We start from the raw sequence: 27,589 nt of genomic DNA, 5'->3' as shown, positions 1-27,589 counted from the left end.
ACCTGTAGTTGTAGCTGATTCCAGTCACTGACAGTTTTGTCAAGCATTTCGGATCTCGTCATCTATTTTGTGCATTACATTACATTTATTGATTTGTAGGATTAACTGGCAATCTCTGCTCAAGACGTACATAGCCCGGGAGTCTTTCTGCATATACAAAGAAATTCCAGCTATGAAAAAAAATTATAAAACACTTATGATTTGGGTATGACACAGTACTTTGTGCTGTCACTGAAAGATTACATACCGAAGTAACAGGCAATATAGGACACTATGCCAAATATTAAACAGCCGGAAAGTTAAGATCAAGAAATTAATTTGAATCGAAATTGTTAAAATGGAGTTTTAAAGAGCCCCTTATATAACGTCAAGCGTAGTCTAGAGATGGGACTGTCGCGACAGCGGACGTCAGAACTGGAAGTTTTAGCTCGTTTCCTAACAATGCCTTTCCATTTCGCTCTACTTTTCTAAAATATTCGTCAAAGACCTGTACAGACACAAAACGATACTTAAGTTTTACGTCCGCTGTAGCATTTACTGATAGTAACACTGTTAATTTAATGCCCGCAAGACCTACACCTCGTGCAAAGCACCGGACAGGTACAGTTAGATATAAACACAGTATATGTTTTTGTCTGGGATATAATGACGCAGAAAGAAATTTAGAATAAATCTAATCCGCTGACTCCGATCAAGTTTTTGGGAATGTTTTTTTCTTGGATGTAGGGCAAATCCTAAAAGCGGAAATGTTCTGAAGAGCATTGCTAATTAAGAAGACAGTCCTAGTGCACTGTGATCTGACGTAGAATATCTGAGCACTTAATGGATCGAGATCTGAAGCAGTGCGCCTTGGACATTAAGTCAAAAAATTGACCTGAAAAATATGCCTAAGTGCTATTTTATAAACGTTCTGCAACTTCACTATATCGAGGCTGGTCCAGTTTTTCCCTTCACAACTTGTAAACTGCGGACAGCGGTAAACTGGGGTTAAGTGAACGGCGGATATGGGAGTAGTCAGTCGGTTTGCATTACCCTGGAGACACACACTTTCATAAAACGTCAGTCAAAAATAAGTCGTACAGTTTCTTCTTCTTCTGTTCTTGGGGCAAAAATTTGAAGCTAACTCTTAACAAGCCCAAACCGCTCGATGATTCCTTTCCTCAAGTCTTCCATCTGCCTCCGTAAAAATTCTTCTTCCTTTTCTGTACTTTCTCGATGTAGAACATGACGAAGCGCGAATGTGAAACACGTACGTGAATAGTGAGTAAATAAAAGTGAATAAAAGTGAGTGCATGAGCAGAACTACGTGTTTTGCGAACGTGAGTCAGTGACTTCTGTAGTTCACAAGTTTCGACAGCGACAGTCCAGGGCCGATTATCGGATTAGCCGACAAGGCGATTAGGCGATTAGCCGTCTCGATCCGCAGTTCACATGACAACATAACGAGGTGGAAACAGGTGTATGCAGTTCACATGCATCGCTCCATTTCTTATAGTTTAAATAAGTAAGTTGATAACTTAGTTCTCTCCAATTTGCAACAGACACTACGAATGGAACTGGTGGAATTTCTTCGGTCAGTAGCTGTTGAGAGAAGTATATTGTTCACTGAAGTACGCCGTTATCGATTACGCAAAGTCACATCTACATTTTAATTATGCGTTGCGTAGATAACTAGTGCCGTTCCCCGTTTCCTATCCTATTCGCCGTTGTTACGTCTACAAATGTCCAGACTCTAACTAATCTAAAAAACATCATTATTACACTAAATGTATTTTGGAAGAACTGTACGTTTTTTTGCGCATTTTTTTTTTGTTTTTTTTTTTTTACTCGTATTACGACAGTTTCTGCCTGCAAAGTGTCTTGATTACACTTCGTGCAATTGAAAGTATCAGAACATTACTGTACCGCTATCGCTCTAACTCAACAAACCTGCGGCGATTCGAGCGACTTTTCTCTGAAATTTCTCCCCATTCTTCATCCTCAGCTTTCAATGACGACTCATTGCGTCATGACTTCTAGTATAGCTGCTGTTTGAAATAAGTTGTAACTGCGGAACCTGAAAAGATCTAACAAGGGCAAAGTCAACATTTGTAGCAATTTCAGATGTAGAGGGAGCTGATTAGAATGCAATTTTAGAAACTGTGGTAAAAGACGGGGAGCTAAGGATTGTCCACATCTTCTACAGAGTCAAGATTTCTGTTATGAAAGTCGAAGGACATAAAAAAGAGAAGCACCTATGTCAGGCAATTATTACACTGAGCAAGCAGTAAAGGAAACCAAGGAGAAATTTGTAAAGAGAACGAAAGATCAGTGAGAAAAAATAAAAAAATCAAATAAAACTATATGGTTCCAGAGACCTTTTTAAGTCTCAAACATCTATGTTGTGTATACGCATATATATATATATAGTCGTATATGGCCCCAGAAACCTTTTCAGATCTCGGACACCTGTGCAACTATGAATATTCGTATACATTACGGAGACCTTTTCAAGTCACTGACATGTACACAATACAGACGTTTGAGAATTCAAAAGGTCTCTGGAACGGTATTCCCATTCAATAAAATTGGAGAGCCTCTAGAATATTGTTCGAGTTTAGGAGGAACACCAAGTACGTTGAGGCATGATAGGGAAATTGGATTCACGGGATAGGCGTGCTAGATAGCCCATGCATTTGTACAAAGCCACAGTGGTTAGCACATCTACCTACCGAGCAGGAGACCTGGGTTCGAATCCTGCCGACACGGTAGCTCAGCGTGTTCGGTCAGAGAGGTAGATGCCCTCTTTAATAAAAAAAAATTAAAAAACTGGTTTAGAACGAACAAAAAATGAGATTTAAAAAAATCTCAGTCGTGATACAAATTTTCATTTGTCACTTCATTCTGCATATATACAGCAAAGAAATAAAAACTTTGAGATTTTCCAATAACATCAGGCAGCGTGGAGGGTAAAAATCGTAGAGGGAGACCAAGAGATGAATACACTAAGCAGATTCAGAAGGATGTAGGTTGCAGTAGGTACTGGGAGATGAAAAAGCTTGCACAGGATAGAGTAGCATGGAGAGCTGCATCAAACCAGTCTCAGGACTGAAGACCACAACAACAACAACATCGCCACCCAATCAGAGATAGCAAAAGACTCGGGAGGTCAGTTTAACGAAATGGGAAATGTGTTAGAAAGAGTTTATAATATGAACATCAACACAATGTAGTCGAATTAAATCAGGTGGTGATGACAGGATCGTGTTAGGTAAGACACCAAAAGTAGTAGATTAGTCTTTTTATTTGGATAGCAAAATAACAGAAGGGGGATAACGCACAGACTGAAAGTTGCAAGAGAAGAATATCTGGAAAAGAGAAATTTGCTATCGACAAATATAAATTTAAGGGTTAGGAACTCTCTTCTGAAAGCTGTAACGGTCGGGATTTGTGAGCAGTAAATTCGCTTTTTCATTCCCTTGTCAAAATAACCTAAAATAAAATGCTAGAACGTTGTGTTAAAAGTGTTCGCTAAGTGATGGGATAAGGGCTGCAAGATGGGGAAAAATCATTTTATTACTTATGTTTTTGAAAATCTGGAATAAGTTGAATTTACGAGGCACTGCGCTACATCACAACCCGGGAGGTGAGTTTCTGGGCGAAGAATGCCTAAGCTGTGGAGGCGAGAAAACAGTGAGTCGCATAGGACAGGGTCTATGGAAGCAATCGCCACGCCAAATGAATATTTGATTAAAACTTTGTACATGCCAGTCACAGTTTCGTGCTCGTCACCGACTGACGTAAACCTGTTATTGTACCAGGTCAGAATAATTTATGTTGATACTGCCTGACTTGCATTTAAAGATAGTGAACTATTTGGACAGGGGTTGTGAAATTATTGTTATTGGAAGAATATACACAGAATTTTGTGTGCAACACTTTTTCTTTGCACACAGAGAGGATTTGCGTTACAATATTTTGAGTTATTTTCAATTAATTACAGTGCAGTGCAAATTTTCTTTTTATTTAATGCTTGACGTGTGTAGTAGGAAGAACAATTTCTTTGAATTGATGTGAATTACTCGTTGGAATTGTTTCACGATCTGAGCGTTGGAATTTTACTGTTGTAGGAAGTTCGATCACATAAACGCAGTCAGATATGTTTTAGGTCCCCAGTTTCACTTTCTACAGTGACAACATTCGGGAACTTTTTTTTGTTAGGTCCCAATTACGATCGTTTCACCCGAGCAAGATTAGCAGAACTGATATTATTAGGGAACTTTAGTGCTCGGCAACTGAATGTTGGCAGTCTCACAGTTAAACACAATCATTCAGAATAAATAACAGAACGGCAGGAAGATATAGCCTTGTACGTAAATGAAACGTGGACGGCTAACAGCTCAGACAAGAAGAGAAGCTTTTGAAGTGTGGTACTACAGAAGAATGTTGAAGATGAGATGGGTAGATCGAATAACAAATGAGGAATTACTGAACTGGAGAAACAAAACTTTATGGCACAGCTTGACGAAGGAAGTGATCAAGGCTTCATTGCAGTAACCACGTTCAGATGGCTGTAGGTTGCAATAGTTATTCAGAGGTGAAGAGACTTGTGTTGGATACACAGGGTGTTTCAAAAATGACCAGTATATTTGAAACGGCAATAAAAACTAAACGAGCAGCGATAGAAATACACCGTTTGTTGCAATATGCTTGGGACAACAGTACATTTTCAGGCGGACAAACTTTCGAAATTACAGTAGTTACAATTTTCAACAACGGATGGCGCTGCAAGTGATGTGAAAGATATAGAAGACAACGCAGTCTGTGGGTGCGCCATTCTGTACGTCGTCTTTCTGCTGTAAGCGTGTGCTGTTCACAACGTGCAAGTGTGCTGTAGACAACATGGTTTATTCCTTAGAACACAGGATTTTTCTGGTGTTGGAATTCCACCGCCTAGAACACAGTGTTGTTGCAACAAGACGAAGTTTTGAACGGAGGTTTAATGTAACCAAAGGACCGAAAAGCGATACAATAAAGGATCTGTTTGAAAAATTTCAATGGACTGGGAACGTGACGGATGAACGTGCTGGAAAGGTAGGGCGACCGTGTACGGCAACCACAGAGGGCAACGCGCAGCTAGTGCAGCAGGTGATCCAACAGCGGCCTCGGGTTTCCGTTCGCCGTGTTGCAGCTGCGGTCCAAATGACGCCAACGTCCACGTATCGTCATGCGCCAGAGTTTACACCTCTATCCATACAAAATTCAAACGCGGCAACCCCTCAGCGCCGCTACCATTTCTGCACGAGAGACATTCGCTAACGATATAGTGCACAGGATTGATGACGGCGATATGCATGTGGGCAGCATTTGGTTTACTGACGAAGCTTATTTTTACCTGGACGGCTTCGTCAATAAACAGAACTGGCGCATATGGGGAACCGAAAAGCCCCATGTTGCAGTCCCATCGTCCCTGCATCCTCAAAAAGTGCTGGTCTGGGCCGCCATTTCTTCCAAAGGAATCATTGGCCCATTTTTCAGATCCGAAACGATTACTGCATCACGCTATCTGGACATACTTCGTGAATTTGTGGCGGTACAAACTGCCTTAGACGACACTGCGAACACCTCGTGGTTTATGCAAGATGGTGCCCGGCCACATCGCACGGCCGACGTCTTTAATTTCCTGAATGAATATTTCGATGATCGTGTGATTGCTTTGGGCTATCCGAAACATACAGGAGGCGGCGTGGATTGGCCTCCCTATTCGCCAGACATGAACCCCTGTGACTTCTTTCTGTGGGGACACTTGAAAGACCAGGTGTACCGCCAGAATCCAGAAACAATTGAACAGCTGAAGCAGTACATCTCATCTGCATCTGAAGCCATTCCGCCAGACACGTTGTCAAAGGTTTCGGGTAATTTCATTCAGAGACTACGCCATATTATTGCTACGCATGGTGGATATGTGGAAAATATCGTACTATAGAGTTTCCCAGACCGCAGCGCCATCTGTTGTTGAAAATTGTAACTACTGTAATTTTGAAAGTTTGTCTGCCTGAAAATGTACTGTTGTCCCAAGCATATTGCAACAAACGGTGTATTTCTATCGCTGCACGTTAGTTTTTATTGCCGTTTCAAATATACCGGTCATTTTTGAAACACCCTGTACTAACATTGGAGAGCCCTAACAAACCAGTCTTCGAACTGAAGATCAAAACAACAATTTGTTTTATGTCTTAAATTTGTAAACAAGTACAAATTACAAATTTCCTACGCCCTAAATCGACCATGCCGTGCCCTACCTTGTCCAGAGCCGATGTTCCCAGTCTTACCTGTGAGACGAGTGCTTGCCTCCTCACAAAGTGAGCGTCTGCACAGCCTGCGAACAGGGCCAGATGTTCTGCTGGTATATGCCGTTGCCGACGCCGTATGGTGGGGGAAAATAGCAGGTAAATTTCGAGGATGGCCTTCGTAACCCATTACCGGACTTTTATAAGAGGACGAGTAACAAAGTTATTCGTCATCGTCTACTGCTCTAGCATTGTGAATAGGGTTATTTCCGTATCGTGTTTCCCACCATACGTGACACAAAAGTAGCTAAACGACGCAGTTTTAGTCATGCGACGGCGATTTGGGTGGCAATTTTGTAAAGACTGGCGCAACGGAAGCTCTCCGAACAGCGCCGACAGATAATCGGTGGGAACGACTAGTGCCTGCCCGGACAGATATCCTTCAAATAAAGGATGCACCTCCACGGATTTCCTATTGTTTGGGGACGACGAGACGTTAGGGCGCTACCATGACATTTTCTGTGCGATTCTTTACAGTTACTCTGCTGTTGGGTGCACTCGTGTTCGTAAGTATTTCGAGACTTTACTCCTTATGCTATTGATTGCATATATTCTGTTGTTTCATTGTGCAACTACACTGAAGAGCCAAAGAAACTGTTACATCTGACTAATATTGTTTAGGGCCCCCGCGAGTATGTAGAAGTGCCGCAGCACGACGTGGCATGGACTCCACTCATGTCTGAAGTAGTGCTGGAGGGAATTGACACCATGAATCCTGCAGGGTGATGCATAAATTCGTAAGAGTACGAGGGGGTGGAGATATCTTCTGAACAGGACGTTGCAAGACGTTCCAGATGTACTCAATAACTTCATGTCGGGGAAGATTGGTAGCCAGCGGAAGTGTTAAAAACTCATAAGAGTGTTCCAAGAGCCACTCTGTCGCAGTTCTGGACATTTAGGTTGTCACACTGTGCTACTGAAATTGCCCAATGGCAGTGGACATGAACCGATGCAGGCGATCAGACAGGATGCTTATGTACATTTCACCTGTCAGAATTGTATCTAGACGTATAAGGGGTCCCATATCACTCCAACTGCTCACGCCCCACACCATTACAGAGGCTCCGCCAGCTTGAACAGTCCCCTGCTGACATGCAAGGTCCATGGAGTCATGAGGTTGTCTCCATACCCGTACACGTCCATCCGCACGATACAATGCGAAACGAGATTCGTCCGACCAGGCAACGTGTTTCCAGTCATCAACAGTCCAATGTCGGTATCGACGGGCCCATACGAGGCGTGAAGCTTTGTGTCGTGCAAGGGGTACACGAGTGAGCCTTCGGTTCCGAAAGTCCGTATCTATGATGTTTCGTTGAATGGTTCGCACGCTGACAATTGTTTGTGGCCCAGCATTGAAATTTGCAACAATTTGCAGAAGCGTTGCACTTCTGTCACGTTGAAAGATTCTCTTCAGTCGTCGCTGGTCCTGCTCTTGCAGGATTCTTTGCCAGCCGTAGCGATGTCAGAGATTTGATGTTTTACCGGACTCCTGATATTCACGGTACACTAGTCCTACGGTCAAATCTCCACTTTATCGCTAGCTCGGGGATGCTGTGTCTCATCGCTCGTGCACCGACTATAGCACCACGTTCAAACTCACTTAAATCTTGATAACCTGCCATTGTAGCAGCTTTAATGGATCTAACAATTGCGCCAGACACTTGTCTTATATAGGCGTTGGCGACCACAGCGCCGTATTCGCCTGTTTACATATCTCTGTACTTGGGTACGCATGCCTATAACAGTTTTTTGGCGCTTCAGTGTATTACACGCCTTACGAGGTGTCTTTAATAAGAAAAATGTATACCTACTAAAACATCATTTGCGCAGAATAGTGTGCCAAATAAACCGCCATATATATGGGTTGAACAGAAACGTGGCACACCGCAAGAAATTCTTGTTTAGACATAAATATAAAAAAATATTTCTCTTATTATTATTGCTATTGTAAGAGAATACATGTCGTTTACACTTTTTTATAATTCATCTGTGTGAATCCCTATGCCTTTAATGTTTCTGAAATTTTTTAATGTTAACAGCTTAAACGACTATTTACAAACAGATACAGAAAAAGTCTCATTTGCTTTGCAGAATATTTTGTAGAGATGTTGTTTTTATGGTCTTCACTCCCAAGGCTGGTTTCATACGACTCCCCATGCTAGCCCATCCTGTGGAAGCCGCTTCAGTCTACAAGCATTTGAATCTGCTTACTCCATCCAGTCCTTGCGCTCACTCTCTCTCTCTTTCTCTGTCTCTCTCTCTCTCTCTCAATAACTTTTAACACACACTTCCCTATATTACGAAGCTGACGATCCCTATATGCCTTTATTCCTCTTATATGTACTATCAACGGATTCCTTCTTTTAGCCAAGATGGTGTAGCACAAAAGTCTTTCTTCCTCAGTTCGTTTCAGTACCGACCCACGAGTTGCTCTAACTTCCCACCTAAACTCCCTAGTGGTTGAGAGGGGAGTGAGACAGGCGACGTTATTAAATTTGTACATTGAGCAAGTAGTATAAAAAAACCAAAACGAAATTTGGTGAGGGAGCTAAAATTCATGAAGAAGAGAAGAATCTTAGAGGTTGGTAATGACACTGCAGTTCTGTCAGAGACAGAAAAGGACATGGTAGATGAGATGAATGGAATGGACAGTGTTTTCAAAAGAATTTACAAGACGGAAATCAACAAAACCAAAACAAAGATAACTAAACAATCCAATTAAATCAGACGATAGCGAGTGAATTAGATTAGAAAATGAGAGACTCAGAGCAGTCTATGTATTTTGTTCTATGGGCAGCAATATTACTGACATTGGCTGAAAAATGTAAAATGCCTATGGCACAAAAATCATTTCTGAAAAACATCGAACATTTTGGGATTAGGAAGTCTTTTCTGTAGGTACTTATATAGAGCGTAGACTTACATAGGAGTGAAACGTGGACCTTAAGTAATTCAGACACGGAGAGAGCAGAAGCTTTATAAATGCGATGGTACTGAATAATGAAATATATACAGGGTGGTCCATTGATCGTGACCAGTCCAAATATCTCACGAAATAAGCGTCAAACGAAAAAACTACAAAGAATAGGGAACCAGATGGTGCTATGGTTGGCCCGCTAGAGGGCGCTGCCATAGGTCAAACGGATATCAACTGTGTTTTTTTTTTTAAATAGGAACCCCCGTTTTTTATTACATATTCGTGTAGTACGTAAAGAAATATGAATGTTTTAGCTGGACCACGTTTTTCGCTGTGTGATACATGGCGCTGTAATAGTCACAAACATATGACTCACAATTTTAGACGAACAGTTGGTAACAGGTAGGTTTTAAAATTAAAATACAGAACGTAGGTACGTTTGAACATTTTATTTCGGTTGTTCCAATGTGATACATGTACCTTTGTGAACTTTTTCTGAGAACGCACGCTGTTACAGCGTGATTACCTGTCAATACCACATTAGTGCAATAAATGCTTAAAAAGATGTCCGTCAACCTAAATGCATTTGGCAATAAGTGTAACGACATTCCTCTCAACAGTGAGTAGTTCGCCTTCTGTAATGATCGCACATGCATTGACAATGCGATGACGCATGTTGTCAGGCGTTGTCGGTGGATCACGATAGCAAATATCCTTCAACTTTCCCCACAGAAAGAAATCCGGGGACGTCAGATCCGGTGAAAGAGTGGGCCATGGAATGGTGCTTCGACGACCAATCCACTTGTCATGAAATACGCTATTCAATACCGCGTCAACCGCACGCGAGCTGTGTGCCGGACATCCATCATGTTGGAAGTACATCGCCATTCTGTCATGCAGTGAAACATTTTGTAGTAACATCGGTTGAAATTACGTAGGAAATCAGCATACATGCCGGCCGGGGTGGCCGAGCGGTTCTAAGCGCTACAGTCTGTAACCGCGCTACCGCTACGGTCGCAGGTTCGAATCCTGCCTCGGGCATGGATGTGTGTGATGTCCTTAGGTTAGTTAGGTGTAAGTAGTTCTAAGTTCTAGGGGACTGATGATCTTAGAAGTTAAGTCCCCTAGTGCTCAGAGCCATTAGCATACATTCCACCATTTAGATTGCCATCGATAAAATGGGGCCAATTATCCTTCCTCCCACAATTCCGCACCATACATTAACCCGCCAAGGTCGCTGAAGTTCCACTTGTCACAGACATCGTGGATTTTCCGTTGCCCAATAGTGCATATTACGCCGGTTTACGTTACCGCTTTTGGTGAATGACGCTTCGTCGCTAAATAGAACGCGTGCAAAAAATCTGTCATCTGTTGTGCCCAGTGGCAGAACTGTACACAAAGTTCAAGGTCGTCGCCATGCATTTCCTGGTGCATAGATATATGATACGGGTGCAATCGATGTTGATGTAGCATTCTCAACACCGACGTTTTTGAGATTCCCGATTCTCGCGCAATTTGTCTGCTACTGACGTGCGGATTAGCCGCGACAGCAGCTAAAACACCTACTTTGGCACCATCATTTGTTGCAGGTCGTGGTTGACGTTTCACATATGGCTGAACACTTCCTGTTTCCTTAAATAACGTAACTATCCGGCGAACAGTCCGGACACTTGGATGATGTCGTACAGGACACCGAGCAGCATACATAGCACACGCCCGTTGGGTATTTTGATCACAATAGCCATACATCAACACGATATCGACCTTTTCCGTAATTGGTAAAGGGTCTATTTTAACACGGGTAATATATCACAAAGCATATACCGTCCGCACTGGCGGAATGTTACGTGATACTACGTACTTATACGTTTATGACTATTACAGCGCCATCTATCACAAAGCGTGAGATATTTGGCCCAGTCACTATCAATGGACCGCCCTGTATGTCATTTACATGATGAATCGCCATTGTCGATTTTAGCGATAACATACTAAGATAGCTTGATAATACGACAGTCTGTGTTCAACGTTATGCGTAAGTGTGTGTCGAATGGAGCAGCTGAAACTGATTGTTAGGTACAGTATCAGGCAGAAAAGACACGTCATGCCAAGTACACACATCAAAAAAGTTTTGCATCACCCCAGTTCCCAAAATTCCTGAAGATAGACGTTGATCGTGGATATTCTATCACAGACACAGTCCCTTTGACACTAAACCCGTCGAGAGATGTAAACAACAATGCATGAGCAGCGCTATTAGACGGAGGGGGTCTGACAACCCATCATTCCACCACGAAGGAGGTACATTGCTGGTGTTGTCTGTAGTTCAACCATGCCTAGACAGTCAATACCACGGTTCGATCGCGTCCGCATTGTTACTTTGTGCCAGGACGCACTTTCAACAAGGGAAGTGTCCAGGCGTCTCGGTGTGAACCAAAGTGATGTTGTTGGGACATGGAGGAGACACAGAGAGACAGGAACTGTTGATGGTATGCTTCGCTCAGGACGCCCAAGGGCTACTACTGCAGTGGGTGACCGTTACCTACGGATTATGGCTCGGAAGAACCCTGACCGCAACGCCACCATGTTGAATAAAGCTTTTCGTGCAGCCACAGGACGTTTTGTTACGACTCAAACTATGCACAATAGGCTGCATGATGCGCAACATCATACCCGACGTCCATACCGAGGTCGATCTTTGCAACCACGACACCATGCATCGCTGTACAGATGGGAACAGCATGCCGAGTGGACCGATCAGGATTGGCATCACGTTCTCTTAACCTATGACTGTCGAATATGCTTTCAACCACACAATCGTCAGAGACGTGTTCGGAGGCAACCCGGTCAGGCTGAACGCCTTAAACACGATGTCCAGCGAGTGCAGCAAGTTGGAGATTCCCTGATGTTTTGGGGTGGCATTGTGTGGGACCGACGTGCACCGCTGGTGGTCATGGAAGGCGCCGTAACGGTTGTACGATACGTGAATGCTATCCTCCCATCGATAGTGTAACCATATCGGCAGCATATAACAGCAGATAACATCAGAAGACATCGGTTTAAATATTGCCTTTATACTCCACAAATAAGATGACTTACAACAAACATTTCATCAACCGAATCACCTATCTAAATGATTTTGACATATGTAAAACTAAAACCAAAGCGTTAGTTTCCTAAGGTAATCGTCATGTCACACTTAAAATCTCAACTTGATTTTAAACAAGTCATCCTTCAGCCATTTGCGAAAAACTGACGTAGACAATAATAAAGCTGTGTATGTGTAAAGCGAGTTAGATTGCGAATCACAGTAGGGAGAGACTAGACAGAAGACGGAAAGTTATATAATTATGGTTTTCTCGACGCTTCTTCTTTGGACAGAATGCTAGTCATCAGCAAAAAATGTTTATAAATAAAATTAAATAATGAAACAAACTAGGCAAAATATGAAATGTAAATACATATACCTGAGAATGATAATAAGTTACTCTAGAGCAAACCGCATAAGAGAAAGCACTTTTTGCAAAAAGAGCTGCAAGTAGAACGAAATGAATATATAACAATTAAATACTTTTAGCATCAACGTGTTTTCAAGGTTTCCTAAATTAACATTGTCTTACAATACAGGAAGTGCAAGTGATTTACGAATATCTAACAAGACGTGGGCTAAAGTTATTGAAGACGGAATAGGATTAAAACTTAATTACGTTCAGATGAGGAACTACACATAGGGACGTAGGTGGAGACGAAGCGTGTATCGTAATAGAGGTCTTTGCTGAATGTCTCTGTGGTAGACGCTTTGGCAACCGCCAACAGTTAGAGGAGCGACAGTGAGATATAGATTATGCCCCAAGATGGTATGATTAGCAACATTGTTTCGCTACATTCTCTCATTCATTACACTGTTGAGAAATCTCAATTTTAAAAATATTATCTCTTCTTCTCAGAAGCTGCTCTAGTGATCTGATACTTAGACATCTTTTGTTAAAATGTGATACAATGACGTGCAGAATGAAGAATGATTAAATATGTTTCAAAACGCCGAGCATTAAACCGCGATTTTTCCGGGGCTCATACCTCGGGCTCTGTCGGTGACAGAAACGTAGGCTTAAGTGCTTTGGATAGTCCTTGTATTCCCACTATAAGGATCGTCTTACTGTAACCATCCTACAGTACAAAGTCAAATTATGAATATTACACACTTCCTCCAGCTTAGACAACTGGAGCAAATCGGTTGGTTCTTTTTTCATTTGATGTGGTGTGCAGTGCTCATTAAGAGGGCTTATGGATGTGCCATTTAGTTCACTGGCGATTCCCGAGAAAATCCGAAATACATATTTCCGAGATACAGAGGTTCAAAATTGACTTACTGGTACACGTAAAATACGCACGTTTAATCTGATATGAGGCAAACACGTAGTTTATGAAGTGACGTAGCACTGAGAAACATGTTAAATGTCTCCATCATCATCAGAAGGGTTTTGGGAACCCTACTTTTTTGTAGTATTGATGCACATGCGATATTTTTATGCACATGAAATCCGGTCTGAGGTGTGAAATCATATAGTCTTCCGTTATTTCAGTTTCACAAATGTAAATCATCAAAATATTACTGATCCATTATTTTCATATGTGTGGCATGCCCTGTTGTAGAAGGGAAAAGAAGGGAACCAGAGGAAAAATGCTCCTGTGGGAACAAAGAAAGGCGAATACACTCGTGATTATTAAAATGCTCTTACTGAAAACTAGTGTACCAGCTGAAACTTCCTGGCATATTAAAACTGTGTGCCGGACAGAGACTCGAGCTCGGGACCTTTGCCTTTCGCAAGCAATGCGTCCTCAATATCCTTTCTTTCAGGAGTGCTAGTTCTGCAAGGCTCGCAGGACAGCTTCTGTAAAGTTTGGAAGGTAGGAGACGAGGTACTGGCAGAAGTAAAGCTGTGAGGACAGCATACGAGCAAACCGGACACGTCTTAGCACGGCAGGACCACGGAATGAGTGCCACAGTCTCATTTAGCTGAAAATTACGGCCGTGCTGTTGCGCTCTCCGCCACTCTTTTAATGTATGCAAACTCTCTCCCTCCGAGTTAAAATACGGGCCGCATTACTTACTACGTAAAATAGTTCCCGCAAGGCCTGAAAGCGACCAGGGTCCGTTTACGTTATATATTTTTTATTACGTCTAAAGTTTGCTTTATGTTGCTCTTATTAGTTTGTAACTAATTATTTTTGGATGCCCTGGTAAATTAATTTATCTTTATTGAATACATACCACGTAAAATTTGATGAATAGCAATTGTATTTCACTGGAACAAGTGGCCAGTATACGTGTCTGTAATTGCCACTGCCGACAGCCAATTCTACGACTCATTCACCCTCTTATCCAGATTTGAATTATTATGGTTGTTTCATCAATATGAAATTCAGATTGCTCGATTACGAGAAACTGACGTCGGAGAAAGAAATTATAGCCAACTCCTATATTGCAAAAATCAAGAAATCACAAATATTGAAAAGCGTAATTAATAAAAAAGATGTCGTTGTGGGCATCTAACACAAACGTTAATGAGAAATTTTAATTTTGTACAAATGTTTTAAAAATTCTAGGAGATTTGTTAATTTTCCTCGTGTTTCTTAATCCGAGAGGGTGACCTCGAGCACTGAGTATTCCTGAAATTGTCATTTGACGAATTTTTAACAGTTTTGGTACTCCATTAACGCACAAAGTCGAATTTTACAAATGTTGCAGAGAATTACTAATTTTTCTTGACATGAATTTCCACTAACAACTGTTACTAATAAGTATTCTTCACATATTTGGTAGAAAAAAGCAAATATATTATTATAACTACCAACAAAAAACGTGAATATGCTCTTATTGGAAGACTCTTAAAGATGGATTACCAGTTGCGTCATCCTACTTCCTCAGCGCCTTTAAAAATGTTGCTCACTTACTCAAGTTCGTTATCCGTTGATTACGGAGGTCCTTTGCAGAATATTTCTCCATGCTACGTCACTTTATAAACTACGTTTTGGCATCACCCGAGATTTTACGTGTCTAGGTAGGGTAAATTTGCAGCTCTATTACCTAGGAAACGGATAAAAACATCAAGAAAATTTTCAAGGTTGTTCGACATCGGGATCTTAAGAATATGTTGTAAAAACTACATCCATTCACCGTGCGGAGTCATATGGGATACTGCGGCTCAGTTTTGGTACGAAAAAATGGTAAAAAGCGCTTTCTTTGGTGTTTCTGTGGTACTGCCAATGAACTAATCGTACCTCTATATGTCCCGTAAGACCCACTGTATATCACAATGTGATTTGTTCCATTTGTCTAAGCAGGTAGAAGTGTTAATTAAATGAAACAACTTTACTGTTACCAGTCACTATTTATTTATTTCCACGAGGCGTTTCAAAGGTTTAAACCTCCATCATCAAGTGGATTTACATGTGTTAGTATGACATTTGTGTGTGTTGTATTACGATTTTCTTTTTTTTTTTTTTTAGGAACTTGTGGCACTCTCTCCAGTGGTCACAGGTTGCTTCACTGTCGTAACACACCACATGTACACTGTCATACATGTGATGTGTTACGGCAGTGAAAGGAACCTGTGACCGCTGGAGACAGTGCCACAACTTCCTACAAAAAAAATCGTAATACAACACACACAAATGTCATACTAACAAATGTAAATGCACCTGAACACGTCGTGGAGATAAATAAACAGTGACTGGTAACAGTAAACTTGTTGTTTCATTTAATGTCAATGACAGTCACGGTAAAGCCTAACCTAAAATGTTCGCATTTAAAGGTAGAAGTGTGTATCATTCATACTTTGGCCCTGTACTGCAGCTTAGTGGCACTGAGACGGTCCTTCTGTTGGTATACAAATGGTCCTTAGCCTAAGGGCTGTATAAAACACTTGACCCTACCTATCTATAACCAATAGAACACGACGTAACAGCCCCGGAAGAATCCCGTTTCCTTATCTATATAAACGATTTGGGAGACAATCTGAGCAGCCGTCTTCGGTTTTTTGCAGATGACGCTGTCGTTTATCGACTAATAAAGTCATCAGAAGATCAAAACAAACTGCAAAACGATTTAGAAAAAATATCTGAATGGTGAGAAAAGTGGCAGTTGACCCTAAATAACGAAAAGTGTGAGGTCATCCACATGAGTACTAAAAGGAACTCGTTAAACTTCGGTTATACGATAAATCAGTCTAATCTAAAAGTCGTAAATTCAATTAATACCTCGGTATTACAATTACGAACAACTTAAATTGGAAAGAACACATAGAAAATGTTGTGGGGAAAGCTAACCAAAGGCTGTGTTTTATTGGCAGGACACTTAGAAAATGTAACAGATCTACTAAGGAGACTGCCTACACTGCGCTTGTCCGTCCTCTTTTAGAATACTGCTGCGCGGTGTGGGATCCTTTCCAGGTAGGACTGACGGAGTACATCGAAAAAGTTCAAAGAAAGGCAGCACGTTTTGTATTATCGCGAAATATGGGAGAGAGTGTCACAGAAATGATACAGGATTTGGGCTGGGAATCATTAAGAGAAAGGCGTTTTACGTTCCGACGGAACCTTCTCACGAAATTCCAATCACCAACTTTCTCCTCCGAATGCGAAAATATTTTGTTGACACCGGCCTACATAGGGAGGAACGATCACCACGATAAAATAAGGGAAATCAGAGCTCGTACGGAAATATATAGGTATTCATTCTTTCCGCGCGCTATACGAGATTGGAATATAAAGAGAATTGTGAAGATGGTTCGATGAACCCTCTGCCAGGCACTTAAATGTGATTTGCAGAGTATCCATGTAGATGTAGATGCACGGCGTTTTGGAACCTATTAAGTAATACATTCTGTGGCTTGTGTACGGATTACCCACCTGAAAATGAGCTCTATCTATGTCACTAAATAGAAAATTGTTTGTTTTTATACCACAGAAGCGTTTCCCTTGCTTTTATTTGTGAAGCATCCTCAGTGCCTGTAATACATCTTTGTTATACTCTGATGGAATACGCTCTACAGAGTGTCGAAATGTTGCTTTGCCTTGCTCGATCATCAGATTTGTCTCAAATCGAGAAAATATGGGACATCAACGGACAAAAACTCCAGCGTCATCCACAACTAGCAATAAACGTCCATGTATTGACTGACAAAGTGTAACAGTCATGGAGCTCGATTCCAAAAGCTGACATCTGCCACCTGTACAACACAATCCATACTGGTTTGCATGCTTGCATTCAACATTCTGGCGGCTACATCAAGTATTAATGTACCAGCATATCACATTTGCAATGGCTTATCTCGTGCTTACATTAGCCTATGATCTTGCAATATTAACCACTTTATATGTTATCTTGACAAATGTATTCCTGAAATTTCATTACTCTACATTATTTTTTCGTATTGCGATTCTTTCCGCCAATATATTTATAGTGTAATATGATTTGTAATATTTCCAGATATCTTACTTTATTTCAGTCTTCCCGTTATTCTATAACTGTCAGGCGTGAGATCGATGAAAGAAGGAAGTACAAAAATGTTCTAGGAAACTCAGGAATGTAGAAATACAAGTCACTGAGGAATGAAATAAATAGGAAGTACAGGGGAGCTACGACGAAATGGCTGCATGAAAAAGGTGAAGGAATCGAAAAAGAAACGATTGTCTGACAGCATACAGGAACAACCTTCGGTGACATTAAAAGCAAGGGTGGTGGTAATATTAAGACTGCAACGGGAATTCCACTGTTAAATGCAAAAGAGCGAGCGGATAGGTAGAAACAATACATTGAAAGCCTCTACGAGGGGGAAGATTTGTCTGATGTGATAGAAGACACAGGAGTCGATTTAGAAGAGATTGGGTATCCACTTTAGAATCAGAATTTAAAAGAGCTTTGGAGGACTTAACATCAAATAAGGCAGAAGGGACAGATAACACTCCATCAGAATTTCTAAAATCGTTGGTGGAAGTGGCAACAAAACGACCACGTTGGTGGGTAGAATGTATGAATCCGGCAACATATCATACGACTTTCGAAAAAATATCATCCACTCAATTCCGAAGACTGCGAGAGCTGACAAGTGCGAGAATTATCGCAAAATCAGTATAACAGCTCATGCAGCCAAGCTGAAAAAGGGAAAAGAAAATTGAGAATGTGCTAGATGACAATCTGTTTGACTTTAGAAAAGGTAAAGGCAATTCTGACGTTGCGACTGATAATGGAAGCAAGACTAAAGAGAAATCAAGACACGTTCACCGGATTTGTCGACCTGGAAAAAGCGTTCGACAATGTAAAGCGGTGCAAGATGTTCTGAGTTCTGAGAAAAATAGGAGTAAGCTGCAGGGAGGGACGAGTAATATACAATATTACAAAAGCCAAGAGAGAATAATAAGAGTGGACGACTAAGAACGAAGTGCTCGATTAAAAATGGTGTAAGACAGGGATGTAGTCTTTCGCTCCTGCTGTTCAATCTGTACATCGAGGAAGCAATGATGGAAATAAAATAAAGGTTCAGGAGTGGAATTAAAATTCAAGATGAAAGGGTATCAATGATACAACTCGCTGACGACATTGCTATCCTGAGTGAAAGTGAAGAAGAATTACATAATCTGCTGAATGGAATGAACAAGATAATGAGTACAGAATATGGATTGAGATTAAATAGAAGAAAGACGAAAGTAATGAGAAATAGCAGAAATCAGAACAGCATTCATGGTCACGAAGTAGATGAAGTTAAGGAATATTGCTACGTAGGTAGTAAAATAACGAACGACGGACAGATGTTGGTATTTGGTTTGTGGGGCGCTCAACTTCGCGGTCATCAGCATCCGTACGACGTCCCAGTTCTTATACAGTCCAATTTTTTACACTGAAACTCTAACCACTGTCACAAATGATGATAATAATGATGATTAAATGATGAGGGAATACAAACACCCAATCCCTGACCAGAAAAAATCCCCAACCCGAACGGGATTCGAACCCGGAACCCCGTGACACACAGGCAACAACACTAGACACTAGATTACGAGCCGCGTGACGGAGGTAGTAAGGAGGACATTAAAAGCAGACTAGCAATGGCGAAAAGGTCATTCCTGGCAAAGAGAAGTCTACTAGTATCAAACATAGGCCTTAATTTGAGGAAGAATGGACGTCTGGAGTACAGCATTGTATGGTAGTGAAACATGAACTGAGGGGAAAACCGGAATAGAAGAGACTCGAAGCATTTGAGATGTGGTGCTGCAGCCGAATGTGAAAATTAGGTGGACTGATAAGGTAAATAATAAGTTTCTGCGCAGAATCGGAGAAGGAGAAGAGACAGCGTGGCTGGACATCTGTTAAGACATGAGGAATGACTTTCTAGGGGGAGCTGTAGAAGGCAAAAAGTGTAGAGGAAGACAGAGATTGGAATACATCCAGCAAATAATTGAGGACGTAGGTTGCAAGTGATACTCTGAGATGAAGAGGTTGGCACAGGAGAGGAATTCGTGGCGGGCCGCATCAAACCAGTCAGTAGACTGATGACAAAGAAAAAAGTACATGTATTAGTTATGTGTTAGTGAAGTGTATTTAATGTTCACATTGTTAACAACAGGCGCTGTGTGCATTTCGGTCGTCTTTTGTTTGCTTGTGGTGTCGATATGCATTATGATATAAAAACAAACTGCCTTTTATTTAGTTTCGCAGAAGGAGACATCTCCATGAACACATTAACCAAGGAACAAAAGAAAACAATTTCGAGCAATGACTTGATGGAGAGTCGCAGGGTCGTAAGCTAAGGCAAACTCTTTTTCCTCCATTGACGTGGTAATTTAGTTTTGGTCCAGTGAAAGCTGTAAGTTCATCATTTCTAAACACTTCAACTACTAAAATGTACTTCTCCAATTGGCATTTCAGGATGGCATCTGTAGAGCAGGAGAGACTTTCACCAAGAGCCAGCTAAAGGCGGCTGTGAACGAGTGCAACGACACGTACTTCTTATCTCAGAGTAAGTACGCTTACAATAATCTAGCTAAAGCTCTTCGAACCCATAATCTCTCGGCTTAATGCTAAACGGGATTACTTGCTGCAGATACCAATTTTTTGTGTTACCCTTCCTAGTCTTTGGCTGAGGGCTCCTTCAAAAAAAGACATGCTTTCAGAATCCATTTATCATCGCAAATGACACAGGAAGCGCTAAATTATTTTTAACATTAAAATCACTTATTATGAGGATACAATGAATAGGCTAACATAAAGGTGAATTAGTATAGAGGCTTACAAGATCATTTTGTATTACCAATTGCTCTACCGGTACGCGCTCTACTCTTCATGTTCGCCTCAAATTTCAGTTGTCCCTTGTTTCTTTCCATACTTTGAAAGTTCCACAGGTACTCTCCCGGTAGCATGCAGGAGCGTGGAAGGTATTGAGAGTTGTAAATGACAAATTGTAACTTTTAGTGAATCCCTGAGGTGTGCACGGATTGTGTTATTGTAGTGTAATGTCCGCAGAAAGCAGATATGTTGATCTGAGTTCAAGTCTGTCATACAATTTTATTCTGTAATAGATCATATAAAACGGTATTTACTCGCTTGTAATCTTTGCAAGCCATTCCATAGTATTAAAATGTGCAGTTCACCTTAGAGTTTTTGTATAAATGCCAGAGTCTAGCTACACATCAGTGGACCCTAATAGAGGATCCGGCAAAAGCAATCTTTAAATTATAATGCAACAAGTTTTCAAACGTATTAAATATACAAACTAAGCTCCTTTTAGTAAGGAAATTGCGTGTTAGGCTTTAAGGTTGTAGTTGTGAAGGTAACAGTAGTAATTTTGTTTTACATTATAGAAAGCTGGGACAGCGTGTTCACCACTGGCTCTCTTGACGACGAGAAAGATCTGGTGGCGAAGGTGAGTTTCTCTTTTACCTCTTTCGTCTGAGAGTCACAGACTAGTGGCCAGTATATTTCACGAATAAACTTGAGGTTTCCTTCTTTTCCAGTGTTTCTTCGAGTGCGTGCTACTGCAGACAGGCGCGGTAAGTGAATAGCAAATTTTTTTTTCTTTTTCTTTTTGCACGAATTCCTTTCCAGTGCCAACGTCTTCATCTCAGAGAAGCACTTGCAGTCTACGTACTCAATTATTTGCTGGATGTATTCCAGTCTCTGTCTTCCTCTACATTTTTTGCCCTATGCTGCTCCCTCTAGTACTATTGAAGTCATTAACCGATGCCTCTACAGATGTCTATCATCCTATCTCTTGTCGTTGTCTCTATTTTGCACATATTCTCCTCTCAGATACTGCGCAGAACCTCCTCCTTCTCACCTTATCAGTCCATCTAATTTATAACATTTCAAATGCTTCGATTATCTTCTGTTCCGGCTTTCCCGCAGTCCATATTTCACTACCATAAAATGCAGTGTTCCAAACGTAAGTTCTCAGAAATTTCTTCCTCAGATGAAGGCCTCTTAACCATGAATGCGCTTTTTGCTAGCGCTAGTCTGCTTTTGATGTTCTCCCTGCACTGTACGACATTGGTTATTTTGCAGCCTTGATAGCAGAATTCCTTAACTTCGTCTACTTCCTGACCCTCAATCGTGATGTTAAGTTTTTCGCTGTTCCCATTTCTGCTATTTCCTATTACTTTCGTTTATCTTATATTTATTCTCATTACACTGTTCATTCCATTTAACAGATTATGTAATTCTTCTTCACTATCACTCAGAATTGCAATGTCACCAGCGAATCATATACTGATATCATTTCACCTTGGATTTTGATTCCACTCCTGCACCTTTCTTTTGTTATCATCATTGCTTTTTCGATGTGCAGCTTGAAGTCCTCTTGGCTTTGTACATATTTTATATTACCCATCTCTCTCTATAGCTTACTGTTCCTTATTGCTGTATCTATAGCCTTCGAGAACTTCAAGTGTATCTCGTCATTTCTTAGTAATTCCGTATTCCACTTCTTATGTACTCGTTAAGGAAATCTGCTTAATAACTAAAAAAAAACTCGTATAAACATGAATTTTCTTTCATGGAGCATGTATAGGACAAAACTTCCGATGAGGCAGCTGTATTCTGCAGTAGACCCCAAAAATAGTCAGTGGTTTCAAGACAGTCATCTGAATACAGGAGACAAATCAAATGAAATTTCTCATGTCTTTCGTGAAGTTGGGAAAGTCAATAACAGTGTTTATCACTGTAATATCAATTGGTATGGCGATAACTATTGAGGTGATGTCCTGTTGCTATTAGCTTCTTTCTGTTCAGTGCTTATCATTGTAATATCACATGATATTGCTAGTACTATTGAGGAGATGTCGTGATCCTTAACTTTTTCCGGTCCAATGTTTGTCATTGTAATATCAAATGGTACTCCAATCTGCACAGAGGTGATGTTGTGATGCTATTAGCTTCTTCTGACCCAATGTTTATATTGTAATATAAAATATTATTGCAAGCACTATTGAGCTGATGTAGCGCTATCAGCTTCTACTGGCCCAGTATTTATCACTGTAATATCAAATGCTACTGCAATCACTAATGACGTGAAGTCATGGTGGTATTAACTTCTGTTAGTCCAGTGCTCATCACTACATCTACATTTACATAGTACTCCGGAAGCCATCTTACAGTGCGTGGCAGAGGGTACCCTGTACCAAACTATACATTTCCTTTTCCGTTCCACTCGCAAATAGAGCAAGGGAAAAACGGCAGTCTATATGCCTTCATATGAGCCCTAATTTCTCGGATCTTCGCGGCCTTTGTGCGTAGTGTGTGTTGGCGGCAGCAGAATAATTCGCCAGTCAGCTTCAAGTGCCGGTTCTCTAATTTTTCTCATCAGTGTTTCACGGAAAGAACGTCGCCTGCCCTCCAGAGAATCCTATCGGTAACAATGACGTGTTATTCGAACCTACTGGTAACAAATCTAGCAGCCTTCCTCTGAATTGCTTCGATGTCTTCCTAAAATGCGACCTGGTACGGTTTCCAAACACTCGGGCGGTACTCACAAATGTCAAATGGTACTCCTGTAAATATTGAGGTGATCTGTTAGTTTTTGCTGGTCCACGTTTGTCACTGTAATACTAAATGAAGTTGCTATCACTACTGAGATGATGTCGTGATGCTATTAGTTTCTGCCAGTGCAGTGGTTATCACTGTAATATCAAACTGTATCGGAATACCTGTTGAGGTGTGTCGTGGTGCTATTAGCTTGTACCAGTCCAATGTTATTTTTCTAATATCAAACGGTATTACAAATACAACTGTAGCCTTGATCTCCCTCTATACTTTATGACTCCACCACACTTACTTCTATCGCCAAATCAGTTCCTTTAATATCCGTCACAAGTGGAATAACAGTCATCTCTTTGTGGTGACTAGTTTCGGACAATCACGTCCATTTTCAGACCATGACTTAAGACGTAATTGTAATCGACAGTTCCCACCAATATACATGTGAGTAACGAGATAAGCATTATCCCTCACTATAATCATTATTACATAGATCTGATCAACCTCGTACGAACATACAATGTGAATTCTTCCCAATAGGACGCAGTAAACATATATGAACCTTAATAATGTCCAGGACTAACTGAAAGATCAAGCAACTTCAGCCACTAATTTAGAATGCTGCAATACAGATTTCAGGAAGTAGACACAAGTTTCCGTCATCTTCCGGATGTCATATTCTAATTACTCAGTCTATATCAACATTCGACCAATGAGAAATTTCTGCTGTGTTACGGTTGGTCAAAGCCTAGCTTATAATGGCTCGCATTTCACAGACAGCTAAACATAGATATGTAAATTTCACAAATAAGATTCAAATACACAGGTGTAAGAACAGAACTCCCAAAAGAGGCAAGAAAACACATACAATGACAATCAAGAATAGAAGCAAAATATTCGGATACGTATGGCTGTTAACAACACGAAAATGTTTGATATTTGTACATCTACTCCAAAGTAAAAGTTCAAACCACAAAATATCTCTCATTAAATACAAAATACAAAAAAATTTGAATTACTACATTTTAATAGTAAATTATGTAAAAGATTGGAATGGGAATTTCAAGATTATGTAAAACATGAATACTGGAATCAGAAATGTGTAGGACGATTGATTCAGTCGCTACTAAAGGAAATTTATTGCAAAATAATGATCTGGTAAATACTTTAAAACAGAAATACAATATTGAATTCGCAGTTTCTCGTCATCCCTATGTAATGCGGGGTAGACCACTAAATGACACGAGCGGCGGACCCCGCGGAGTAAAAGGAAGTGAAAAATATTGCGTTGTTAGCAGAGAAGCAATAGCACATAGAATCAATCAAGACAGCTCAGTGACTTTGAACGTTGACTAGTCATTGGATTTCATCTGAGTAACAAATCCATCATGGACGTTTAAACGCTTCTAAAACCACCTATTTCGACTGTTGGTGGTGTGATTGTGGGGACGCAGAGGAATATGCATAGCTAAAGGAAGACTAGACATCGTGTACTGACGGACGGGGATCGTAAAGCAGTGCGGAGGGTGGTTAGTAAAGTCACATGAAATCAAGTGAACGAATCATTCGTGAGTTCCAAACGTAGCAGTCCAGCTACGACAATGGCTGTGCATAGGGAGTTAGATAGTGGTAAATAATCGAGCACATTTCAGTGCCAAGAGACACTCGAAGTGCTGTAAAGAACGATATCACTGTACAGTGGGTGGTTGGGAACGTGTGATTTGGAACGATGAGTAGCGCTGGACCCTTATGAAAGGGTTTGTGTTTGGCGAACGCGTGGAGAACATTACCTGCTATCATGTGTAGTGCCAACAGTACAGGGGAGATCGTGTCACTGTATGACTGTCTTTTTCGTGATTACGGGGAGGTCACCTTATTGCTCTGAAAAATAAATAAATAAAAAACGCTGAATGCTGCATTTTGAACGTGGATATTATTCAGCAACCGTATACTAATTTCAGCGTAGGATTAAACAGCCAACAGGTTACACGTAAATAGTAGGTACATTGACCTAGATTCCACACCTACTAGGAGGGTCTTCATTAGAATAAATATTGCTAAATCCTATAAAATAATACATAGGAAATGAGGTATGACGAAAAACACATTAAACAACACGACAATTTTTATGACGCACGAAGGTTACTTTCGTCACATTACTTTGATAAAAAGCGATAGAATTTGCAGCAGCTATGCTCCTGTAAAAGGTAAAATATAACGTTCTAGCCTTTGCCATGTGTGCCCAGCTGGGAACGACATCAGACCGATCGGCCCAGTGACTTACGCTGCTGCCGGCCGCCGTGGCCGAGCTGTTCTAGGCGCTTCAGACTGGAACCGCGCGACCGCTACGGTCGCAGGTTCGAATCTTGCCACGGGCATGGATGTTTGTGATGTCCTTGGGTTAGTTAGGTTTAAGTAGTTCTAAGTTCTAGGGGACTGATGACCTCAGATGTTGAGTCCCATAGTGCTTCCATGAAAACAATGGAAGTAGGCTGTTTATGTTTTCTCTATGTAAGTAGGCTGTTTATGTTTTCTTATTGGCAACGTTACGTAGCGCTCAATATGAAAATCACTGGCTGTGCTGTGTGCAGTCTGTGGCTGCTTTGCATTGTTGTAATACTCGCCATTGTAGTGTTAGGCAGCTGGATGTGAACAGCGCGTAGCGTTGCGCAGTTGGAGGTGAGCTGCCAGCAGTGGTGGTTGTGGGGAGAGAGATGGCGGAGTTTTGAAATTTGTCATGAACTGCTATATTTATATATGATGATATCAAGGTAAATACATTGTTTTGTTTTCTATTAATATCTTTCATTTGCTAACTATCCCTATCAGTAGTTAGTGCCTTCCGTAGTTTGAATCTTTTATTTAGCTGGCAGTAGTGGCACTCGCTGTATTGCAGTAGCTTGAGCAGCGAAGATTTTTGTGAGGTAAGTGATTTGTGAAAGGTATAGTTTAATGTTAGTCAGGGCCATTCTTTTGTAGGGAATTTTGAAAGTCAGATTGCGTTGCGCTAAAAATATTGTGTGTCAGGTTAAGCACAGTCATGTATAATTGTTCAAAGGGGACGTTTCAACAATACGACTTGCGCCGCCTATCAGAACATGTAACATGTGCTCATTTGAAACATTGTAACAGAATTAGTTATAAAAAAGGCAGTTAATTTTAAAAACAAAATATAAAGAGAGCTGAATGTCTTTTTGGAAGTACACAGTAGTCAAGCAGATTGAGTATAACAGAGGCTTTAAATAAAATTACTATTACGTCAAGAGCAGAATGACACAGAAAAATTTTACAAACTGTTCTATAATCCAGAAAACATATGCATGAAGTTTACTTCAGCAGCACATATCTATGAGATTAGGTGAAAATAATGTTTCGACACCAGAAGCAGGGAAAATATAGTAAAAATAGAAAAATCAACATTTTCCGAATAGTGGATTGAAACCATTGAAAAAATTTGTGTTACGTAGTTGTAACTGCCCATCGTTCTTAGAAACGGGCTTGAAAATCTCTAGCTCTTCGAGTCTATGACCTTTGTTTTTTCTATGTAAAATTGAAATATGTTCAACGCGTTTCGGTTTATGTCCGAAAATTAGCAGATGATCAGCAAAAGTGGAGTTGTGTACACAACAAATGTTCCTTGTTTCCAGAATGAAACTTCCTGGCAGATTAAAACTGTGTGCCAGACCGAGACTCGAACTCGGGACCTTTGTCTTTCGCGGGCAAGTGCTCTACCACCTGAGCCACCCAAGCAGACTCACGCCCCGTACTCACACCTTCACTTCTGCCAGTATCTCGTCTCCTACCTTCCAAACTTTACAAAAGCTCTCCTACGAACTTTGCAGAACTAGCACTCCTGGAAGAAAGGATATTGCGGATACATGGCTAAGCCACAGCCTGGAGGATGTTTCAAGAAGTTCCTTGTACCTGACACTAAACGACTTTCCAGTTTGTTCTACATAATAAACGAGACACGCATCACAAGTGATTTTATATGGTTCAAATGGCTCTGAGCACTATGGGACTTAACATCTATGGTCATCAGTCCCCTAGAACTTAGAACTACTTAAACCTAACTAACCTAAGGACGTCATACAACACCCAGTCATCACGAGGCAGAGAAAATCCCTGACCCCGCCGGGAATCGAACCCGGAAACCCGGGCGCGGGGAGCAATAATGCTACCGCACGACCACGGGCTGCGGACGGTGATTTTATACACTCCTGAATAGCGTATCGGAGCAACTGCGGTCTTGAGATTGAGCATGAGACGTTCTTTGCAAGTTATTGTTCGTGGACAGGGCAACTTTGAATCCAT

At 41.0% G+C, this 27,589-nt stretch overlaps 1 protein-coding gene across 1 annotated transcript in view; it reads left to right on the top strand.

Annotated features, from left to right (window-relative positions):
* Positions 1 to 6,727: 6,727 nt before the first annotated feature.
* The window catches only part of LOC126419182 (uncharacterized), a 40,076-nt gene continuing 19,214 nt past the window's right edge, over positions 6,728 to 27,589 (top strand). Inside the window, exons 1-4 of the mRNA XM_050086313.1 lie at positions 6,728 to 6,835; positions 20,174 to 20,264; positions 21,106 to 21,167; positions 21,259 to 21,294. Of these exons, the coding sequence (XP_049942270.1) occupies positions 6,779 to 6,835; positions 20,174 to 20,264; positions 21,106 to 21,167; positions 21,259 to 21,294 (246 nt within the window). The 5' untranslated portion in view covers positions 6,728 to 6,778. The remainder of the gene's footprint in view (positions 6,836 to 20,173; positions 20,265 to 21,105; positions 21,168 to 21,258; positions 21,295 to 27,589) is intronic.

Source organism: Schistocerca serialis, chromosome 9 (genome assembly GCF_023864345.2).
Source record: "Schistocerca serialis cubense isolate TAMUIC-IGC-003099 chromosome 9, iqSchSeri2.2, whole genome shotgun sequence".
Lineage (NCBI taxonomy): Eukaryota > Metazoa > Arthropoda > Insecta > Orthoptera > Acrididae > Schistocerca > Schistocerca serialis.
This window is presented reverse-complemented; position numbering and strand designations above follow the sequence as displayed.